The 23412-nt window shown below is 45.7% G+C and overlaps 1 protein-coding gene across 1 annotated transcript; it reads left to right on the top strand.

Moving 5' to 3' along the window:
* The first annotated feature begins 1230 nt into the window (after positions 1-1230).
* Positions 1231-5914, top strand: BHLHE40 (basic helix-loop-helix family member e40). Its single transcript, XM_065407934.1, has 5 exons — positions 1231-1310; positions 1520-1589; positions 2061-2168; positions 3209-3332; positions 4396-5914. Exons 1-5 carry the CDS (start codon positions 1231-1233, stop codon positions 5253-5255), a joined length of 1242 nt encoding a protein of 413 aa, XP_065264006.1. The 3' UTR covers positions 5256-5914.
* The last annotated feature ends 17498 nt before the right edge of the window (positions 5915-23412 follow it).

Here is a 23412-nt window from a genome sequence, read left to right as displayed (position 1 = left end):
TTACACGTACCAACTAATTAATCCAAACAACCCCTGTGACGTGGGTAATTTAGGGTTACCTTATTACCACCCCTTTTACAGAGAGGGAAGCCGAAGCTGAGTAGTGAAGTGACGTGCCCGAGGCCAAGTAAGTTGCTTTCTGACTAGAGAAAGCCACTGGGAGGGATGGGAGTGCCTGGTTCCCCTCAGACCAGCCATACCACCCTCCCCTGCGAGCTCTCTGCAGTTCTGCGCCGGCCTGGCACCAACCCCTCCCACACGCCACCCCGCTTGTGTCCCTCATGCCCTCTGGGAGTCACCGCTCCCTCGGGAGAGACGCCCCCGCCGCCCGGTCCCAGCGACCTGTGAATTCCCCAGGGGTGGGCCACGCAACCCGCCTGACTCCTCTGCCCGTGTCAATCGGGGCGAGCCCAGCCGGGCCAGCGGAGCGAGGGAAAGGAGAGGCAGGGTCCCTGCGCGGGGGGGCGGGGGTGGTGTCCCGCCCCGCCGGACCCGGACTGACCCCCCTCAGAGGCGGGCAGGAGAGCGCGGTGGCGGCGCACGAGCCCTCTTCGCCCGCTCCTCCGGGGCATCCCGGGCCAGGTCCGCGCGCCGCTGGGGATGTTGCAGCCCGGGTGCGCGTGAGGGGAGCCCCCCCCCGATGCGCGTGAGGGGAGCCCCCTCCCGCACCCCCCGCGCTCTCTGCCGGGCACACGCGCCAGCCATCTGCGGGAGAGCCCGGCCGGGCGGAGGTGTCGCCCCATCACGTTCCGGCTGCAACCGCCGCCTGCCGTGTGTGGCTGGGAGCCGCTGGCAGCCGCGGGGGGGGGGGGGGGGGGGGGGAGGGAGGAAGGAAGGAAGGAGGGGGGCGGGGGGGAGGCCAGAGCGTTGTCCAACACGTGAGGCTCATGTGATGGGGGAAGGCAGGGCTCTCCCGCCCCGGCACCGCCAGACGTGCCGGGAGTCACAGGGTGGAACACGTAGCGCCAGCCACCCACTCGCTCCCATTTAACCCAGCCTGCCGCCTCCCAGCGACTCCTCAGCTCGCGCCCTGCCCCGGCCGCGCGGAGATGAGCAGCGCGCCCTGAGCCGTCCGTCTGCAGCCCAGGAGCCGGTCCCGACGCCAGCGGTTCCCAGAGCCGCGGGGTTCTCCGAGGAGCTCGCCGCGCACCCGGCGCTGACTGATTTCGCTGCTTTCGGCGAGACTAAGTTTCAGCAGAGCCCCCCCCCTACAAAGCCTCCCAAGCTGAAATGGAAATGATCCCCAGCGCCCAGCCCCCTCCCGCCTGCCTGGGCAAGCTGCCTGCGCTGGAGAGCAACGAGATGCCAGGGTAAGATGCCGCCTCAGTGGTGCGTTTCTTGGGGCCAGGGCGCCCAGTGCCCTCCCCAGCAAATCCACGGGCGCAATCGGGCCGCTGGCTTTGACTTGAGCTTCAGATCCTTCACCCTGTGCCTGTTGGGATCGTTGTCAGACGCGTTTGTGTCTCTCAGTGTGCAGGAAATAATAATAACCCATCGCCTTTTTATGTCATTTGTGCAGGCTGGCCTTTTCTCACATGTATCAAGTGTACAAGCCCAGGAGAGGGTTAAAAAAAAGTGAAGACAATAAGGTAAATGGAGGAATTGCGGAACCTTTGCATTCTTAGTTAACACCTGTCCATTTAAAAAGTTGTATGCATTTGTGTCTGTTCTGATTTGTTTTAAATCTGCTTTTGCATAAAGCTCAACTAAGATTTAACCGTTATAAAATTTTCTGTGGGGTTTAGGAGGGGTTGTTTTAACATCAGACAGTTTGAATCAAAGTTGTTGGGGTTTTTTTGCTCTGAGACTGTTGCACTTGTACCTCTTGTCCCCGAATTTGAGGCTCAGAAGGTGGGAGGGGACTATATTTTTGCATTAATTTAATAATTCTTATGACAGAAAATCAGTCAGTTAGTAGCTGCTACACATAATACTTTTTGGGTACCCAAAAGCTTGAGATCTAGTTTTATTTCTAGATCACCTTTTACCTATGTGTCTATCCATGGTGCTAGAAGTCATCTTGTGTCTTGTCTGATTTTCTCCTTTCCTTTGGCTTCCAGGAGACCTATAAATTGCCCCACAGACTGATAGAGAAGAAGAGACGTGATAGGATTAATGAGTGCATTGCCCAACTGAAAGATCTCTTACCAGAACATCTCAAACTTACAGTAAGTGAAAATCTGGCTAATATCCAAACTCCTTTTCGTTTTGGGGATGTGTGTTGGTTAATGGATTTCTGTGCAGGTAGATGCGCCATCTAAAGGTTTCCTCTGAGCACTGCAGATCAAAGTGGAAAAGGCTGCGATTTGGGCAGGTTTGCCACTTTGATCAGTGGATTTCCTTCCAGATACTGTAAATTTTTAAACGGTGTATATCTTTGGTGGTGATAGGGTGATATGAATTGAACTGCTGCAATGTTAAAATGAAACCTCATGTAAAAGTGATTATTGTGGGCTTGATTTGAATGTGAGGGATTTGGGTTTTTCCATTTGAGCCACTGAAAAAGTTCCATGTTGCTCTTTCTGAAGTTTTACTGGATTCCATTTATAAGTTGATCCCTAACTTAACTGAAAGTCAAGTCCTTTTAGAGTTTGTTTCCATGCTACCTGTTTTGGGTATTTGAAAGGATTCTCTGCGTTCTTGTTTTGCGACAGATGTTAAGGACCACAACTTTTGCTTCTCTAGTGTGTGTGAGGTGCCTTGTTTTAAAAAGAATAAAGGCTTAGGTGCTTGATTAAAATTAAAAGAAAAAAATCCCTGCAGAAGTTTTTGGAGAAAGCCACTTTGGCTGACATCCTGCAGGACTCCCCTCTTCTGTCACCGTTCAAAAGAAACCCTTTGACTGGATTCCCCTGTGTTAAGGTCGCAATGCCAGCAGGGGCAGCAGAACAGATAAAATAAAATACTTGTCTGAGAGCTATGCAGTTGGTCCTAAAATACCCATAGGATGTAACTGTATCCTTCTCTGCAACCTTCCCTTTAAATTTTTTTTTAGTTTACATAATATGTGGATCAGACTCCAAATGTTAAGATTTTTGCTCAAAATCAATCAAAGCGATTTCATTGAATAAAGACACCATTTTTAACCCTGTTCCCCAAATTGCAACTGTTTTTCTTTTTTCATTTCACAATGAATTAGAAAACTTTTAAGATTCCTTGAAGCGTGGCCAGCTCTAGGATAAGTACTAACCTGCCCATTTGTTTCCAGACTTTAGGTCACTTGGAGAAGGCAGTGGTTCTTGAACTTACCTTGAAGCATGTGAAAGCACTAACTAATCTCATTGAGCAGCAGCAACAGAAAATAATTGCTTTACAGAATGGTTTACAAGCTGGTGAGTATTCAAGTCATGTTTGTATCATGTGAGAACCCTAGAATGTCTCATGATCTTACTTTCAATATCTTTGAAATACTGGCTACTTATGGCACTTAGTTTGGGAGGTGGGATGGTAAGTTTGTCTTTTTTAATTTTTATTTAGCATGCACACCCTGCTTTATGTGCATGTGGATTTATGAAAAAGATGCCTTTCATCCCTCTGTTTAGTTAATTTATAACTAGCTGTTAATTTAATATAGTTTTAAATTCAACCTGATTCTAGTTATTTTATTTTATAGTACAGTTTTGCTGTGAGGGCCTGATCCAAAGCCAATGGGAGTCTTTCCATTGACTTCAATGGGGTTTGGATCAGGTCCTGACTTTTTTCTCCCTTAATATATGAAAACATCTCTCTTACATGCTCTTTTTGGTTTCTCCATAAGCCAGTTAGTGCACGCTTTGCAGCCTGGGACTGTCTAAGGGCCCACAGTGTTTTACATCTGTTTCCTCTTTCCCCTCTCTTTGTGACACTTACTTGAGTCTGGCAGGCTAAAACCAGCTTTTCTAGAAAGGCTGCTACTGCTTTAACAGCCACTAGATATGCAGTAGAATTACACAGCCAAACCCAATGTCACTTCCCGAACTTTAGACCTAATCCCCCTTGGTGTATGCAGCTAATGAGGGATAAATTGGGCCCCTTGTACCTAACTTTCATTAGCTGCAGAGGAGCCAGATTTGCAAGATGACTTTGGAACTGTTGTCTTTCTGAGGAGATACCAGGGTTGATTCGCTGTGCTGCCTTTTGCAATTTTCTCCCTAAACTCTAGTGTCTGTTGTAGTTGCCACGTAAAAGGAGTATAGGATCAAAAACATATTTAAAGACTCACCGTTAGAGGGAAGTGGTAAAAATGGGTGTTTAAAGTGACCGTATTGTAGTAGAATTCACTTGTCTAGCTGTTTTGTAACAGATACTTAATATGGAGATAAAATTTCTTCCTCTCCCCAGTGCACCTTAATGCTATTAATAAAACTATTTAGCTCTCTGTTAATTTTTAATTTATTTCTGTTAATGTTCCCTCAGGTGACTTGTCATCGAGAAACCTTGATACCAGCCAGGAAATGTTTCGATCTGGTTTCCAGATGTGTGCCAAGGAAGTGCTGCAATACCTGGGAAAGCATGAGAACACGAGGGATCTGAAATCTTCTCAGCTGGTCAGTCATCTGCACCGAATGGCCTCTGAGGTTCTCCAGGGCGGAGCCAGCCGAAAATCTGGAGATGCGCCCCTGAAAACGGTGGACTTGAAGGAGAAGTCTGGCTCTTTGCCCAAAACTGCTGAGGGTTATGGCAAGAACTGTGTGCCTGTTATACAGAGGACTTTTGCACACTCCAGTGGAGAGCAGAGCGGGAGCGACACAGACACAGACAGTGGGTATGGAGGAGAGCTGGAGAAAAGTGACTCAAACGCTGATCAACAGTATTTTCCAAAGGATACGGGACTCAACTATACCATGCAAGAGAGAATAAGCTCTATTAAGCAAGAGACTGAGGACCCACCAGCCAAAAGGACCAGAATGGAAACTTCAGAAGACGAAGGCCATTTTAGCAGTGATCTGATTGGCTCTTCAAGTAGTTTTTTGGGCCCTCACCCTCACCAGCCTCCTTTGTGCCTGCCTTTTTATTTGATCCCACCATCCGCAACTGCCTATCTGCCTATGCTGGAGAAGTGTTGGTACCCGGCTTCCATGCCTGTCTTGTACCCAAGTCTCCCAGCCTCTGCTGCAGCACTTTCAGGGCTAATGAACCCAGATAAAATCTCTCCATCTCTTCTGATGCCTCAGAGACTTCCTTCTCCACTACCAGTCCATTCCCCTATCGACTCCTCAGCTCTGCTTCAAGCTTTGAAGCAGATTCCTCCTTTGAACTTGGAAACCAAAGACTAAGCACAGTGTGACCGTTTTCTTTTTCTTTTCTTTTTTTTAAGTTTGAGACTCTTTCAGTTTTATATACCGGCTGGACTGAGGTGTGGGGATAAGGTTCATTGAAAGTAGGAAGCAAAATCCACTTTTCTCTGACTTGTCAGATAGCGTGGGAAAGGATGAAGGAAGCACCCAGGTTAGCCATTCGGGGGAGTTTAAAAGGAAGAAAAAAAAAAAAGGTTTTTTTTGTGCTTTACCCTCCCCATCTACAGAGCAACAGCTGACTTAGTCAGTGAGGATTATATTTCAAAGCTGTGAAAAATATTCCATTAGGCAGATTTAGGTGTTAGGGTCTGTGAATATAAAAATATGGTACTTCTTATGAGGGCTTTTCAAAGCAATGGCCCACCGCCAGATTTGTTACCCCACCCAGTTGCCAGTATTTGAAATGATACACGCATGCACAGCAGTTGAAGCATTGGTGTTAGTCCCACTAAAACGATTCAGAGTAGCAATCACTGGTTGGTAACGCACAGTCAGTGGTTCAGGGAGAGTGAAGACAAGTTTCTCTCCACACCTCTGCTGAATGTTTAAAAAACAAAATGAATAAAATGTAGATGCTGCTTAGAAGCTTTACATGGTGTACTTCTAATTAATAAATTAACATGCATCCCTTTCTATAACTCAAGCTGCTAGTTGGGGCAGGGGAAGAGAAAATATCCCCATGGATCCCTTTGCTTGTTGCACCTAACTCTAGACCTCTCTTTTACTGCTACTGTATAGGTGTCTCTGGGTCTAGTGCATCTGAAAGCAAAATGGTTAAAAAGCCCCATTAATGGGGGAATAGCCAGCAACTGACTGTTTCACTCCTGAGCCAAATCCAGATCTCTTGTAACAGGGTGAAATTCAATTGAAGTCAACAGAGTTGCACCCACTGAATTGGCCCCCTTGAGTGCCTTTGAGAATTCAAAACTTTTTTTTTTCCCCAAAGGAACCTAATCCCAGTGGGATTTGGGTGCCCAAATCTCTTAGGATCCTCTGAAAACCCTAGTCCAAATTGCTATTTTAAATAGAGTTAGAATTTGTGAAAATTTCCCTATTAACAAATCTTAGAACTATTTGGGCCTGTGCACCACAGATTCAGTAGTTGCTTCAGTGATGAACACTGTGTCCAATTAGGCTTTAAAAGAAACTAACTGCAAAAAGCAGTCAGTTTTTTTCCCCGTATTAATTTTTAGAAATTGTTTCCAGAGTAAATGTCACATAGATGCTCATTTCATTCTACCATTGCACCAGTTGTTAAGATGCACTGTGCTTGATTGCAGATTGTGTTCTCATGTTTATTTTATTGTTTTTTTTTGGTATACAGTTGTTGCCTTTATTTGTAAAATCTTGTTATAAATATATATGTATATATAAAATATATATATTATATAAATATATTAAAAAGTTAAAACGTTTCAGAGGTCTATTATTTGTATAACTACTTGAGCATAAAGAAGTGAGAAATATGAATGTATTCCTGATTTGGGGGTTTTGTTTTTTGAAGAGATTTTGTTTTGTTTTGTTCTCTAGGGAGGGATACAGTGTTTATATTTTGGAGCCTTCTCAAAGGTGGGGTATTGTAAATATTTTTATCTTGAGTAAATGTTAAGTAGTTGTTTTTAAAATACTTAATAAAATAATTATTTTCCTGTGGAAGATAAGGCTTTGTCTCTTGTTCTTTGAAATATTTGATCAATGTCGTTCCATGTGACCTAATCCAGCAACCAAAATGGCGTGCCATGTGGGTTTAGCACTCTGCCTGTGGGGAAGAAGTTGCAGAATCACGGTCTTAGTTATCCCTGGTACAGCCTTGATGGAATAAATGCCCAAAGTCATCCAAGGGAAAAATGTGGTCCATTATTATTGTAGTGTGGGATTTTTCGTTTAATTTATTGCATTTTATTTTTACCTCTTGACCTTTTCACCTTTAAAGAATGGGAGACCATGTTGGGTTTGTACCTTTACTTCATTTAGGTTTGTTTCTTTGTGATGTATCTAGAAAGTCTGAAAAGCTTTGGGTTTTATATATTTAAAAAAAAAAAGTGGGGGAAGAAAGAGGATTCCTGTGCTTGTTATTCCATTAGAAATTCAGGTCTTGTCTACTCTAGCAAGATTCTATGGAAGCTAGAGAGCTATTGTAATCACAAGAGCCAGAGTATGAAACCTGAGCAATTGAGATGGGATATTTAGTCAGACTGCTTAAAACTTTTTGTTCATCTTTTCTCAACACCCGTTTAACTCTAGTGCTAATGGCCACATCTTCATTGAAGATCCAGGCAAAGGGGATCTTGTGCGTGAATCTCCCCCTTCCATCTGAAACACGCCCTAAGACATCTCCAGATCCCCTTGCCCCTCTCCTGGACGCAGTGTAGGAATCTCTCCGGTCTGCGTAGAAGGAAAGATTGTGTCGGCCTTTGGTGAGGACTGTCTGGGACAGGAGTGTGGGCAGAGGATGGGTATAGGTTTCCCTACTCTAGCCCAATAGAAATAATTCAGTCTGGGGCTTTATTTTCTATCCTCCATCCTCTGGCATCCCAGGAGTAGCTGTAGCCAGTGGGGCACCCAATGGAGCTGCTAGGCCAGAGAATTTCTGGGGTGGGGACCTACTGGTGGGATGGGCTAAAGCCACTGGAGGCACTAGGCCTACATGCAGATGGCTCTAGGCCTCTGCAGATCCCTGGGGAGTTAATCAGGTTTGGGGGCAGGCCCTGTGGTCTTTTCCACAGGAGGCAAACCCCACCATCTCAATGGAATGATGCAGGGCAGAATCTCTGCAAGGGGCTCCTCAAGGAGATTTCTCACCTCAAGTCCCCTCACATAGGTTTTTCTGCTGGAAAGGGGTGCTCTAGGCCTTAACAACCACATGAGAGAAGGATGATCCTGTTAAAGATTCAACACCCCCTTCAATTAGTGTGTGGGATATCACAACAAACCTCTCTGAGACATACCAGAAGTCCTCCAGCAAAACCAGGGCAGGCCAGACTTGACACGTGTGATATTTCTAAGCTAAACAAGAAAACCCCACTGCTCCTTGGACCTTTATCTATTGTCAAGAAGCCAAAAAAGGGCATACCCCCAATTTTAAACAACTCCTTTGTAGGGGACCTTAAGCCTCATTAGAATATAGCAAGCCATGAGAGGAAGGAGAGACACACTCTGGTGTTTGTACTTCACCAGGAGTTTTGCTGTAGGGATTTCCCATGATGGCCAAGCTAATGCTCCAAGGGACCCCTATGTTAAAAACAAAAGCGCTCTGTAGTATTGGTGTGAGCCACTATAGCTTTTAGTGTCTGGGCTATTCATGTAGCATATATGGCAGGCAGCTGCTCTTTTTGGTAAGTGCTAGTTGCTCACTTGGGGACTGATCCTGCTGCTGTTGGACGTCAATGGCAAAACTTCCTTTGACTTAAATGGGTGTAGGGTTGGTCCCTTGGTCATGCTAAGGGCCGTATACACGTGTGCTGGCTTGGGAGCAAGCCCTGCCCATTTTCCATGTCCTTCCCTCATGTTGTGGTGCATGCCCCAGCATATTAGTTGGGTGTATCTGCTGGTGTGCTATGGAGGGATTCTGGCTGGCTGCTCAAATCTCACCCAAGGCTGCCTACGCTTGGTTTGTGGCTGCTACACCCATAACCCCGGCCCTCCTTTGCCTAGGGCCCAGGCTGGATCTGAACCCCGGAAGGAGGAGACACCCGCTTAATTCTGCCAAGAGTTTCATTGTTGTTTGAACTAGCTTTGTAGCTAATGCTGAAAAATCTGATGAGTATTTTCTAATACCATCAAGTAAGTCTTGGCAGTCAAATTTATTTAAAACATGCACCTTTTGTTTACATCTCATGGCACATCAGCCATGGGTAATAAATAATATACAAGTTTTGTTTTTTTTGCAAAATGAAGATGACCCCAAACCTTTCCCAAAGGCAAACTGTTGAAGAAAGCAGATGGGCTTTGCACTAAAGGTTTGTTCTAGTGGGGGGGGAGGGGAAGGGATGGCTGAAAGGAGGTAAGTACATGTATTAATGTAGAGTATGGGACCCTGGGCTAGATCATTTATTGTCTGTCTTTAATTGCTTTGTGAACACTGGAAACGGGGCTAGCCCATCAGCTGGCACAATCAACAGTGCTGTGTCCATTTACGCTGGTGGATGAGCCGGCCCAATTTCTCTAATGGGTTTGTGGTATGCCATGCCATTCACTGTTGTAGGAAACCTTTAATAATTTACTCTGAAATGAATGTGTGTGTAAATGGTGAACTGGCGCATTGACATTCATGACTGAATGACAGTTGTGTTGTATTTTTAAGGTGCTTATCATGCAGGAGGACCAGGAAGGCTGGTGGATTTGTGAAGGCCCCAAACTGGGGTAGTGTGTAACAACCCTATCGTGCAGCATCCCCAACTGGGCCCCGAACGGTACAGGCCCCAAAGATGAACAGTAGGTAAATTATGGCGGTGCCTCTTTATCTATCTGGGGAACTCGCACTCTCCACCATATTTATTTATTTTAGAGACAAATCCTGCTCCTATTGTAGTCACTGTCAACACTTCAAGTTGTTGGCAGAATTACAGTTTATTTTCAAGGCTGTCACTTTGAGCTTAGCCTTTCCCACCTTCTTTACCCTTTGCTGGTAGCAGGACCCACAGAGACTTTCTCTGCAGCAAACAGGGACACAGTGAGTATAAACATAGGTGCAGGATATGCCCTTTGATAGCAAGGACATGGCTGTTGTGGGGAAGTTTCCCTCCTGGTACAGGTCAAAGCCAACAAAGCAAAACTGAGGGGGTGACATTCCATTGGTGGTGAAAGGTGCAAGAGTTTGGCCTAGTGGATAGTCCTTAGACTGTAAGCACGTCAGGGCAGGGATTATGTCTGCCTCTATGGAGGTAAAGCATCTAGTACAATGGGGCCATGGTCCTGATCTGGGCCTCTGGGCACTACTCTTATAATAATAACAATGGTGACTTAGAGGTAGGTCTCCTGGCTTCAGTTCCTGTCCCTGCCACTGATTTTCTATATGATCTTGGGCAAATCACTTCAGCTGTGCCCGTTTCTCCGTCTGTAAAATGGAGGTGATAATACTGACCTCCCTCAGAAAAGTGGTGTTGAGCGTGGCTGATGTTTATCAAGTGCTTGGAGACCCTGTGAATGTGAAAAGTGTTATGTAACTTACAATTCTAATGTATAAGCTAGATTGCCTTGGAGCTCCTGTATGTGCTGCATCCTTCACTTTGCTGCATCATTCATCCAAGACGCCCGGAGGATAGGAGCAGACATTTCATCATGTTTCATTTCCATTTAAAAAAACCCCCAAACCCTACCTTAATGGAAGAAAATCCTAGAGCAATCAAGGGGATACTGCAGCTGAGGCTACCAGACTGTGACGGGGTGCTTTGCTCAAGTCTCTGCACTCACACTGTTCAGACAGGGTGTGTTGAGTTCCCCTGACTTGTTTTCATGGTCTCACCCAGCTCTGACCTGCCTCAAATGTTGACACAATGTCACGTTTCCGACTGCAGTCTTTCATGTGCAGCCTGAGGCTAAATACGGCTGCTGGTTCCTGGAAACAGACGTGCCTGGCACCCTTTCAGTAGAAACCCGATCCTCATGCAGGCTTGGCACAGCAGCTGAATAACACAGCAATAACTCTTTCAGCAGCATTTCAACCCATAAATAGGGCTTCCCAAGCAAACTCCTCGAAGTGCAGAAAGACATGAACAAGGATTAAAAAAAAAAAAATCAAATAAAATCAGAGTGCATGAAAAGTGAATGCAGGGAAGAAGCCAGGATTAAAGTGTTAGAAGGAACCTGCAGAAATACAGAACCTGCTTTGATAAACATAACTGTAGGATTATCTCTTTGGTGTTAAAAAAGAAGCAAATTGTGTAGAATTTTATAATGTCCTGGTAACATTTTATCCTAACACTTTTGTAAAGGTAAACCAGTAATCTTCCTGAAAAGGAGATGTATTCCAATCCAGAGCAAGCTGGGATAATTGAGAGACCCTCATAATTTTAGCTTTTCACCACCTGTTTGGAAAGCTACTATAACTGAATGCTCTGGGACTGGATGGTTTTTAGAGGCATGTACTCTGGGAGCTGCTTATACTTCGCATTGTGCATGGGCCACAGCCTAAAATAATCTGCAACAATACACATTTTTTTGCTGCGATTTCTTAGAATTCAGGTTTTTTTTAGATCTGCTGTGACTTTTCAGGAATATGCACGTTGAATAGTAAACAAGCCCCTTGTCCCTAGAATCAGCATCTCTGTCTCTCTCTTACACTGGGGTAGGGGGATTTCTCTTCCTGCACAGGCTGTGGCATGGACACTGCAGTGCCCTTCTGCTTTGTCCTCTCTTTCATCTGTAAAGCGTGTCGCTGCATGTGTTTACAAATGCAAGGCATTGCAAGATCCCTTGAACTGTGTCCTAGTACAAAAGAGGCTTTGAAACAAGAAGCACGTTGTCATGGCATGTTCCAGGCCAGCAGCACTAGACTGAACCAGATAATTGCTGTTTCTGCTTTAGCTGTTTCATTGTGGAAAGAATGGTAGGTCGTGCAGCAAGCCTTTTTCACCTTAAGACTCTTGATGGGCTATTCTAACTTTAACCGTCTGGGGTGGGAGAGGAATGCCCTGGAAATAGGTATGAGTGTGTGTAAGACTTTTTATTATATACTGCCAGTTCAATTCTGGCCCTGATCAGTTGTGACAGAAAGCTGTCACCATCTCTGGGCTGTTGAGTGACTTACGTGAAATTAGTTTGTTGGTCCCAGGCCATGTAACTAGCTGTTGGAGCCAGTGGACCCCCAGCCACATGACACAGGATATTAACTTTTTGTAACTCTGACTCCTGTCATGTGACTGGAGCCAAGAAATCTCTTACCAGCCCACCTGTGTTTTATACCTTCATCACAGGCCAGCTTTGGTGAGCTAAGCTCACTCTGTAGTTGTTTTAATCACACTTCTTACCATAGTGCCTGAGTAATTCTCAGTGACAGACAACTGCCTGAGTAAAATCCCCAAACAGGTGTAGAGACTGACCAACCCCCTCACGCTTAGAGCTCAGGGTTGAAGCACGTTGACTAGAGCAGAGAGAGGAAGCGTGTACTGCAGCTGTCTACCCAGTACCTGTTCCGTGGGTTAATTCAGCCTTTCAGTCTTTATGGCCGTCACACCAGCACTTTTTAGGGGCACTACATTCCTGTTTACCTTTTAAGAAAACAAAGAGAACTAGTTCTTTTTGTTTTTGTTTCTTTTCTTGGGTGCATTTTGCTTCCTGTCACTCCACAGAGCCAGTTAGTACATGTAGACACAATACATTTGGAAAGTCTGACACATAACAGTGTGTTTGGAAAGTACTTGCAGATATCTGCTTTATTAAAAAAGGAATTGCAAAAGGAGGCAAGCTAGTAAGGACCTAGCAGCACAGGCTGGCTGATGGAAAAGCAAGGCCTTTAGGGCTAGTTTGCCATAAGCAACTAAAAGTGTTTTCCTAAAAAAGATACTGCAGCTTTTTGAATTTATAACCAAAGCAGCATAACCTGTAATCAGCTTGGTGAACTAACATTCTGTCCAGGATCTAGGCTGCCGAGAGTCTTACAATATGGCCTTGTTAACGTTAGGGCTGGTCTGTCTATCTTTTCCTCCAGAATCTATTGAACTTCTGGATCATTTGGATCAGTCTGAGGATTGTTTGTTTGCCCTGGACTTTTTGAAATCACACACACCTCTGCAAAATGGGTGTAGCAGGCTACCACATCAGAATCCACTCACTTTGCACTGATAAAAATGACTGCCTTTGGTGAAAAACACTGGAGACTCAGGCCCTAAATCTTGCAGAATTTGGGTTGTTGGGAAAGGTTTAATACCATGAATCTGATCAACCTTCCCTGACCATCACTTCCCATTTTATTATTCAGTAAATGAAGCATAACCTGACATTTTATCATTTTCCAAACAACAGCTCCATGCAAAAATGGTGACAAAAAGAATGCCTAGTATTTGTGGCCTTTGACCTCTTATTAACTACAGTGAATAAATTCTATTCCCTGTGCAATCCAATTTTGCCTTTCCTCTAGGAATGGGCCTCAGCATATGACATTGTTGAAGATCTTGCAACCATCTACTTTACTAAGTTCAAGGGTTTAAACTTAATTATCATTGGCTCTGGTAGAGTGCCAAATATAGACAAAGAAAGATTTGTTCTAGTTTGAAAGTGACTGATGATGGTGAGAGCTGAAATATATCCTTGTTACGAAGAATCCAGATGTGCTTAGGTTACATTGTCGTATCAGTGACTGCTATTTGCACTTTGGTCTGAGAATGTACGTGATGCTAACATGTATCTGAGAATCTTTAAAAAGATTTAGCTCTTTTATTCTAGACATCTAATCCTTAATTAGGTTGTGTTTATATTAAAGGTGTTTTCAAATTGCTACATTGTTTAGCAATGGGACAGTCTACTTTTACTTAAGATATTGATTTAGAGTACTATAAATGGTCCACAATGACACTCATCATAGGTGATTATTGTATAAAATATATAAGTAATTGTGAAATTAGTGTCATTTGGTATTAGATGTGACCCACAGGCATATGTAACAGCACTTTGACAGATCCTAGATGGATAAATAAATGGGCAAATTTCCAAAAGTGCTGAGCATCCATCCAGCAAGACCCACTGACTTCAGCACATTTGAAATCCAAGTAACTTATTCAAGACCCTAAATATAAATGTAAGAGCCTAATTTGAAGCTCCTAAGTGTTGAAAATCTTGACCAGAATTCACAGTCTAGGAGAATCTTCCAGTGGGGAACAGAAGGGGGAAGATTTGTGATTTTCCTAAAGCTGGAGTTGAATTTCACCCATAATCAAACAAGCATTCGAACCACAATCCAAGTAGAATGATTTCAGTGCAGACCGCCTTGCAGTCTCAACGTATGGAGTATTTAGTACACAGGAGGCTGCTGGAAAAGTCACGTCTAGCCTGAACTGGCTGGATTCTTCCTTTCATGTTAGCGAGATCTCTTGATGTACTTCAGCAGCCAGGCCAGCTCTCATTGTTTGTCTCCAGGGCGTCTGACTGTAACCCTTCATCTGGCTGAAGCCAGGATGACTCAAGGACTTCTTTCAGGAAGTACTGTGAAGAGAGAAGGCGGTGACCCCTCTGGGTTCTGCTCGGGAACTGAAACAATCTATCATGGAAAAACTGGTCTTTGTGGTAACTCAAATGGAAACTTAGCAAGATGACTGTTTCCAAGATTTCCCCTTGAATCACTGTGACTCCAAAGAGCAGCTTTCTAAGATAATGCCCTTGGGAGAGCTCTTATTGGCCTCAGCCATGCCACTGTGTCCTCTTTTCTGGGATACAATAGGCCTGATTCTCCTATCACACCAATGTGATAACAGCAAACGTTCATTTACTTCAGGGGAGTTACTCCTGATTTTCACTGGTATGTGAGATGAGCAGAATCAGGCCCAGGGAAGCTGTGATCCCTGATTCTCTGTTACTTTGCACCCTGTGCCAGAGTCTTTGGCCTAACAAATATAATAGCTGGAGATTGCCCCAAAAGAGGCAGGGAGAACCTCTACTGGCATAAAGCTGGCAGAGGCAGCTCCTTTGCCTCCTAGATCTCCTCCTGTAACAGAACTGCACTGCCTGATGTCAAAAGCTGAAACACAGGGGCAGGGCAGAACAGGTCTCCACTGCAGACAGTTGCCCACTGATCGAAAGTCCCTCAGGTCCCTTATATTAGGGCCAGGCAGCTGAGAATCAAAGAGCAGTGACTGACTGTCTGTCCTGTCTGTCTGTCTGTCTGTCTGTCTCTCTCTCTCTCCCTCTCTCTCTCTCTCTCTCTCTCTCTCTCTCTCACACACACACACACACACACACACACACACACACACACACACACACACACACACACACACACACTGCACCTGAGCTCAGCACAGTGGAGGATCTAGCCTCTTGTGTAAATATTTGCACCTGTGCAAAGGATCATATCAGAACGGTAGCATTTTGCCCCCCACTTTTCACTGATTACCTAAAGGCCATGGGGAATCAGGCTCCTGCCCTACCTCTTGTACCAGAGCAAAGTGGGTATAAAATGCTACTAAATGCCTGAGTTAAACCACTGCAGGAAAAGTCTGAAGATCTCCTCGCACGGTGCTTAAGACAACTGCTGGGCAGGAGCGGCGCCAGCTTTTTTGCCGCCCTAGGCGGCGGAAGGTCCCGCCCCCGAAATGCTGCCCCCGACAGAGGCGGCGGAAGGTCCCGCCCCCGAAATGCCGCCCCCGATAGGTCCGGACGCCGTGGTCGCCGCCCCCCAAATGTTAGTGCCCTAGGCGACCACCTACGTCGCCTAATGGGTTGCACCGGCCCTGCTGCTGGGAGCACTTTGGGGAATCTGGACCCATTAGGAGAGAACTGCCACTCTAATAGTGAAAACTACTTAACCCTTAAAATCATGTCTGAATCTAATGACAACAATGGGTACCTTATTAGCTGCAGAATGTTGTTTCATTAGGACAACAAGAGAAGAAGTGACTATTGGGCATTGGTACAGCAGCACTGAAAGGAGCTTAACTGCGTCAGGGGAGGTTTGGTGGTAATTTGAGCAAGGAGCCCTGTCACACAGTCTAATATTACACTGTTTCTGTCTCTAGGGAGCCGAGGGCGCTTTTGAAATGCATCTCTGAGAAAGAGTGCAGCATGCTCTGCTCAGAGAGGTAAGGGAATTCCACCTCATGTATTAGTTACTGAGACTGTGATTCCCCCGCGAACCCTTTCAAACAAATGCAGCTGCTGGGTACTCAGCTTCCATGTGATGAGATGTTTCATAACCAATGTAACTGCTAGTGCTTCTGAGGGCCTGCTTGGGGCTTTGCTGCCTTGCACTTCATGTTCGCACCAGAGCAAAGTGCTACCAGCTCAGAATGGTAGCATTTCACATCCACATTGCACAGAGGTTGAAGGCAGTCGAGAATCAGACCAGGTCTACTCTACAGCCCTATATCGATATAACTATGTCACTCAGGGGTGTGAAAAATCCACACGCCTGAATGACACAATTATACCAACCTAACCTCCTGTGTAGACAGCGCTGTGTTGATGGGAGAGCTTCTCCCACTGACATAGCTACCGCCTCTTGGGGAGGTGGATGAACTACACCGATGGGAGAAGCTCTCTCGTCTGTGTAAGAATGTCCTCACTAAAGCACTACAGCGCCACTGTAACGCTGTTCATGAAGACAAGCCCTCAGGCTTCCACTCACTACCCCTAGGTTATGTGTGAGGTCAAAACTATCTGTGCAATTCCACACTGAGTCAATCAGAGCTTTAGGGGCTCAGCACATCTGAGAATCATGCCTCACACTGGGCATCCAGAAAAGGGAGCCACTCAGTATGAGCCACTCAGTTACTATGGCGATGAGCACCATGGGAATCCCTAGAAGGAAGTGAAATAAACAAATGCATTTGTTTATCAAAACAGAGTGCCTCACAAATGAACCTAAGCCTCACAATTATTATCGACCTTTTGCAGATAGAGAGGCTGCGGCCAACGTTTTCAGAAGTGGTCACTCCTGCTGGGGGCGGGGTGCTCTATTTTTTGGATGCCCAATTTGAGGCATGATTTTCAGATGTGCTGAGCACCTGACACGCTCATGGACTCAGCGGGGAATTGCAGGGACTCAGCAGCTTTGAAAATCACGCCAGAGCAGGGGTCTTATTTTAGGCATCACAAAAATAAACACACCCAAAATTAATGATGACTTTTTAACATGTAGGCCTAAGTGGTCCTAGAGGAAGTCGGGCAGAACCAAAACCCCGCTCTCATGACTCCCGACCCTGGGCTTTAATTACAAATCCAGCCCTATATCTCTGAGGGCTAGAGCAGCTGGGCTTCGACCTGCATTTACACACTCAGTGTGCTTGCTGAAAGACACACCTGATGGCATTTATATCTTTGGCGAGGTCTGGAAATGTTCAACATGTTACAGAAGGAGAATAGTCACTTTGGGGGAAATTCTCCCCCCCCCCGCCCCGCCCCGCCCCAGAAACCCACAGAAAGCGGGGTGGGTACATCACAAATTGCACCAGCCTGATGGTATAGGGTCTGTATTGTCTCCTGTCTCCCCACCCCTTATGGAAGGAATTGGCAGTGTGTCTAGCAACAGCAGAGGGTTAGGTCAGGTCCAACTGCCTGGAGTCCAAAGATCCACAGGAAAGGTAGCCCCAAACCTATGCACCAGAGTACTTCTGTGTGGAGACCCTGCCCAGTCTTGTGGCAGCACAGATGGCTCACTGCAGTGCTGCTGTTGGCTTCCCAATCAGGTCAGTGCTTTGCTTCCTTCTCTGAGGGTGGGAAAAGCCACCGAGAGAGAGAGTTAATGCTACAGTGAGCAGTGTTAACCTAAGCAGAAATTTGCCTCAGGGTTATGAATAGCTGCTGTGCCGAGTGACTGCTCTCTACCACCACCCTGCTTCTGCATGGCCGCCTCCCCTCCCAATGCACACATTCGAACGTGGGTGTGGCTGGCAAGGAGGGACAGATGGCAGCTGTGCTGCAGGACTGTGTCTTTCTCCTTCCTGCGCACTATGCTCTGCCCTGCCATATGTGAGGCAAGCTGGAGTCCTAGGGCCTGCTTCTTCTCTCAAACTGGTGTAAATCACAAAAAATGACCTCCAGAGAAGTCAGTGGAGCTACCCTGAGGTACACAGGGTGAGGACTGCCCACTGGTGTAAGTGAGAGGAGAATCAGACCTCTAGTTTCTTGTTCCTGGCCCAGAGAGTGCTGTGGACTCAGCACACCCAGTCCCTGAGGAGAAGGAGGAGGAGGAGGGAGTGCCTAATCTTGCTCAACACTGAGGCCCCAAAGGGAGGCCTGCCTATTCCTCCTTGGCTGGGAGGATGTGGTCTACAACATGGGCCTCCCTGAGTGGGCAGAGTTAATCACAGGGTGGGAAAGGGCTGACTGCCTTGGGAAAGGGGGAGGGGGAAACAAAACCTCAGGCTTGGAATTGCAAAAGGACTTTTAGTGGTCAACAGTGCATTTGTTCAGACTGAACCCAAAGACTTTTGACATGTGACAATTACAAGCCAGGGTTGTTATTTGCTGGTGAGGCATTAACCACAGAGGGGTTTTCCAGCTAGAGCAACACTCTAGAGAACAACCAACCATACCTGCAGTATACAAAGAAGCTGAACCTAGGCCTGCCTAAGTCAAAGGTATTTTAAAAGACATAAAGGTGAGTTGGCTCTTTTTTGCAGATTCAGAAGTAGGTTAGAAGGAAGATGACTATAAATTCCTAAGATTACTACAGCCAGTAGCCATCAGGCAATACCAACCAGCCCATAATCAGCAAAATCATTTGGATGCCTGATACCACTTGCAGTCTAATGCTTCACATGGGGAAATTTCTAATTGAAAAATATTTTACTAAAAAGGTTATATAGAGATAGAGATTATTTTCTTCCATGCAAACCAACCTGAAAGATTTCCATCTTGGAAACCTTTTGGATAGGATTATGCCACTGAAAGTCAACCTAAACCCAGGCCTAATCCTGCTATGAACCTTCTATTTCTGATCTAACAGGGCATTTTCATTGTGTTTGCTGAAGTCCCGCCTGTGACATTGCACCACCTCTAATGCTTAAATGATGCTGAGGGAGCATTTTTGTGTCGTGTCCTTCTAAACCAGTCTTCCCCAGCAGTCAGAATTGAGTGAAAATTGTGTACGAAGCCAGCAAAGACCCTCACAGGAGGCCATTTGGAGCTGCACAGGAGTAGTGTACACATTACACCGCCCTTGGAAGGGTGTAGCCTGTGTTCTACTCTGCCATTAGCCTGCTCCAGAGTGGGGCGCGCCGCACAGCCATGATCAAGACCACCTGTGCCCTCTTCCTCTTCTTCATCAGCACACTGTGGAAGACATGGCAGGATTTCCCCCTGTGTGGTTCCCCATTAGGCACAGGAAGAATGACTGTAGAGTCGGGATCAGACCAAAGGATTTTTTTCACTCGCTCTCCTCTGCTCTGACCACTAAACCACATCCTTGTCTCCTAACAGTCTGAGACCAGAGCAATGAAACCAAAACTAGGTCACGGCTTCTCAGCCTTTATCCATGCCCCCCTGAATTCTTTGCGCTGAGTGGTGGCAATGCATAGGAGGTGCAGGGGGTTCCTCAGCACTTCAAAGGAATATCTACAGGAACAGGCACAGTGGTTTATGGGATACTCTTGGCATCTGAGTAAGGTCAGTTGTAAGTGGCTGAGCAAAAGCACCTCAGCAGAAGATTGGAAAGAGGAAAGGAAGGCATGATTGTGGCATCTTCCCCAACCGTAACCAATTAACTGCTTTTGGGGGCCGCCAACCACCAGTCAGGAGCTACTGAATTAGGTGGTCTTATTCAGATGTTATTGAGTGTAGTTGGAAGAACAGAGGTGTTCAGCCTTCTTACCCCCAGACCTTCTTACCACAGACCTCCCAAGGCTTCCGTCAAAGGATGACTGGCCATTGGTGAATAAGTGGCAATGCCACTGGAAATTCTGGTAACTAAATTACATGTGCCAAGCACAACATCAGTGCTTAGCAAATACAAGTAATAATAAATAGTGACTTCATGGCAACTCATGCTGCCAACGTGGAGTAAGAAACGAAGTGGGAAGTGAGGTTGCTTTAGTCCTCACTCTACCAAAATAAGTCACCAAGTGCTTAACAGTGTGACCGTGTGAGCTGAAAATCAGAAAGGAAATACTCAGCAATCACTTAGATGGCTTGGAGTGTGACCCCAGACCACTCTTAGCATCCGGAGACAGCTTCCAGCAGTTGTGCTCGCCCTACAGGAAGCTTCTCACGTGTAAGGAACAGACAGCAGCCTTATTGTTTTATTTTGCAAATCAAAGCCATCAGGGAGTTTCTGGAGTGTCTGCCATCCCCACACAAAGCTGGTTAGTCATGCCGTGTGTGTGTGCATGTGAGACAGGGTGAAAGGGAGGGAGTCTTTAGGGCTTTGCAAAGATTAAAGACTTATGCTGACCCCTGAATCTGATCCAACGCTACCAATCTGCCCCTGCACCTATCTTACACTCAGGGTGGATCCATTTCACTTTCCTTTAGAGCACTCCTGACTCATTCTCCACCCCAATTCCAGACAAGCCCGGTGGGAATGGGGAGGACTAACAAGTTTCTTGTTTGGGTGTGCATTTGCGCTCTGGACCTGCATTGGGTGCAGCCCATAAGGGAAGCCAGCATGGATAAGATATGGGTGAGCTGAATGCTTGGAAACCACTCCCAGCACAAGTTGAAGCAGTTTTAAATCAAGGTGGAGTGACATACACAGGGCTGAGTGCTTGGCAGCTACACCCAGAATGAATGAAGGGATTTAAATTCAAGGTGGTGCTGTAGGCAGAGCATCACGCATAATACTTCGGAAGCATATAGGTCAGTGGTTTGCCAATTCTTTTATCCTGTGGATCATTTCTTAAGAGAGAACCAAGCAGGGATTATTCATCTCCAGACCCCCCATCGTCTGCACAGCATTTTCTCTCTGTCCTGGGCTCACAAGATAGAACATGGATGGTCCTGGAACCATCTGTTGAGCAGCACTGACAGGGGTCATGCCCACATCACTAGTTCTGCTCTGCCTTCTAGTTCTGAAGACATCCTATCCTCCACTCCACTCACACACCATCTGTGACCACCCTGAAATTTTCTTGATAGCAGGTGGTTTTTTTTTTTTTAAAAGATGAAAAATAAAGAGCGTAGGAAAACCCTCAAGTGACAGCTCTGGAGCCAGAATTTATCTTCTCTATCCCCAGAATTAATTCCCCTCTATACAGCAGGTGCTTCCTCAACCATTCTTCAGCAATGTGTCTCAAACTTGTTCTGGAGGGACCTCTGAGAATGAGAGAGTAGTTCAAGTCCTCATGCCTGTTCAGTCATTGACCTGGTTAGAACGGATAGCATTGGTGCCAACTGCACAAGCAGCTTTGATGATATAGACACTTGTTCAGAAGGAACTGAACTGAGGCCACCTGCTGAGTGCATACAGGCTATTGAACAGGCAAACATAGAATCATAGAATTGGAAGGGATCTTGAGAGGTCATCTAGTCCAGTCCCCTGCACTCAAGGCAGGACTAAGTATTATCTAGACCATCCCTGACAGGTGTTTGTCCAATCTGCTCTTAAAAATCCCCAATGATGGAGATTCCATCACCTCCCTAGGCAATTTATTCCAGTGCTTAACCACTCTGACAATTAGGAAGTTTTTTCTAATGTCCAACCTAAACTGCTCTTGCTGCAATTTAAGCCCATTGCTTCTTGTCCTATCCTCAGAGATTAAGAAGAACAATTTTTCTCCCTCCTCCTTGTAACAGCCTTTCTGTACTTGAAAACTGTTATCATGTCCCCTCTCAGTCTTCTCTTCTCCAGACTAAACAAACCCAATTTTTTCAATCTTCCCGCATAGGTCATGTTTTCTAGACCTTTAATCATTTTTGTTCCTCTTCTCTGGACTTTCTCCAATTTGTCCACAACTTTCCTGAAATGTGGCGCCCAGAACTGGACACAATACTCCAGATGAGGCCTATTCAGTGCGGAGTAGAGCGGAAGAATTACTTCTTGTGTCTTGCTTACAGTACTCCTGCTAATACATCCCAGAATGATGTTTGCTTTTTTTGCAACAGTGTTACACTGTTGACTCATATTTAGCTTGTGATCCACTATGACCCCCAGATCCCTTTCCACAGTACTCCTTCCTAGGCAGTCATTCCCATTTTGTACGTGTGCAACTGATTGTTCCTTCCTAAGTGGAGTACTTTGCATTTGTCCTTATTGAATTTCATCCTATTTACTTCAGACCATTTCTCCAGTTTGTCCAGATCATTTCGAATTTTAATCCTATCCTCCAAAGCACTTGCAACCCCTCCCAGCTTGGTATCGTCCGCAAACTTTATAAGTGTACTCTCTATGCCATTATCTAAATCATTGATGAAGATATTGAACAGAACCAGACCCAGAACCGATCCCTGTGGGACCCCACTCGTTATGTCTTTCCAATATATTCAGTCACTATGGACCTGAGCCACCTCTGAACTAGTGATCAAGGGCTGAAAGGCTCAGTGGATCCTATTTCAAATCCCCTGACAAGTCCAGTTCCCCTGATAACACACTGATGTGCAGAGTTGTTGTAGCTCTGTTGGTCCCAGGATATTAGAGATACATGGGTGGGGGGGAGGAAGGGATCTTTTATTGGACTAGCTACTGTTGTTGAGAGAAAAAAGCTTATAGAGAGCTCTTCTTCGTCTTCCCCCCCAGACCTGAAGAAGAGCTCTGTGTAAGAAGCTCATCCACCTTGTCTCTCTAACACACTGAGGTGTAAATATAGCAGTTGCAGAGCCATGTGCTTTTCTGCAGTGCCTCACTGCATATAAAAACAGGGCTAAAAAGGGTGAAATTTTGTTAGAAACACCCCTCTGCAACAGTTAAAGAGGCATCTTGTCTTATTTTCAGTCTAAAATTGCAGTTCCTGTTAGTAAGGCCAGACGGGTTACAGGAAAAGTGTGGGTCATTTATTGCTGTTTTTGACTTCATGTGTCCCTCCTTCCTTCCTCCCTTCGGAGAAATAGGATGTAGAACATGGTTACTCCAGTCGGCAATATTTGTGAACAGTAGAGCTGGGCTTGTTTTGATCCCATCAAACAGCTGCATTATGCCTTGGGTAGCAAAAGACACCAGTCTCCTTACTTACGCCAATTACTCTTGATTTCTAGTTGCTACATGCTCTGAAAGGAAGGTGCTTATCTCATGCAAATTAAATGCTGTCTTAACACTGCCTCATGCCTCTTACTTCCTTTCTCTTTCATCAGACTTCTGGACTGCCCCCTGCTATCCTGGGGTGAAAGGTGGGTCAGGCTAGAGACTTCAGCTGAAGAAACTATGAGAAAGATTTAGATCTGCCTAATCTCCCCTTTCCCTTGTAGCTAATCAATGTCGCATGGATAGAGTGGACTGACCAGACATGTATTTGATTGGAGCAGATCAGCCAAATGAACCTTCCTAACTCAGAAAGCTAAGTACTAATTAGTCTGCTGTTTAATTTGTTGACACAGGTTCCAGGCTGTATATATTCCT

Source organism: Emys orbicularis, chromosome 7 (genome assembly GCF_028017835.1).
Source record: "Emys orbicularis isolate rEmyOrb1 chromosome 7, rEmyOrb1.hap1, whole genome shotgun sequence".
NCBI lineage: Eukaryota > Metazoa > Chordata > Testudines > Emydidae > Emys > Emys orbicularis.
Note: the sequence above shows the minus strand (reverse complement) of the source record. Positions and strands in the feature narration are given on the sequence as shown.

Excerpts from the sequence above, each read along its gene's own strand:
- BHLHE40 (XM_065407934.1), top strand. The coding sequence starts at position 1,231 with ATGGAAATGATCCCCAGCGCCCAGCCCCCTCCCGCCTGCCTGGGCAAG. Across the intron at positions 2,169-3,208 it reads CAGAACATCTCAAACTTACA|ACTTTAGGTCACTTGGAGAA; the intron begins GTAAGTGAAAAT and ends ATTTGTTTCCAG. Across the intron at positions 3,333-4,395 it reads ACAGAATGGTTTACAAGCTG|GTGACTTGTCATCGAGAAAC; the intron begins GTGAGTATTCAA and ends ATGTTCCCTCAG.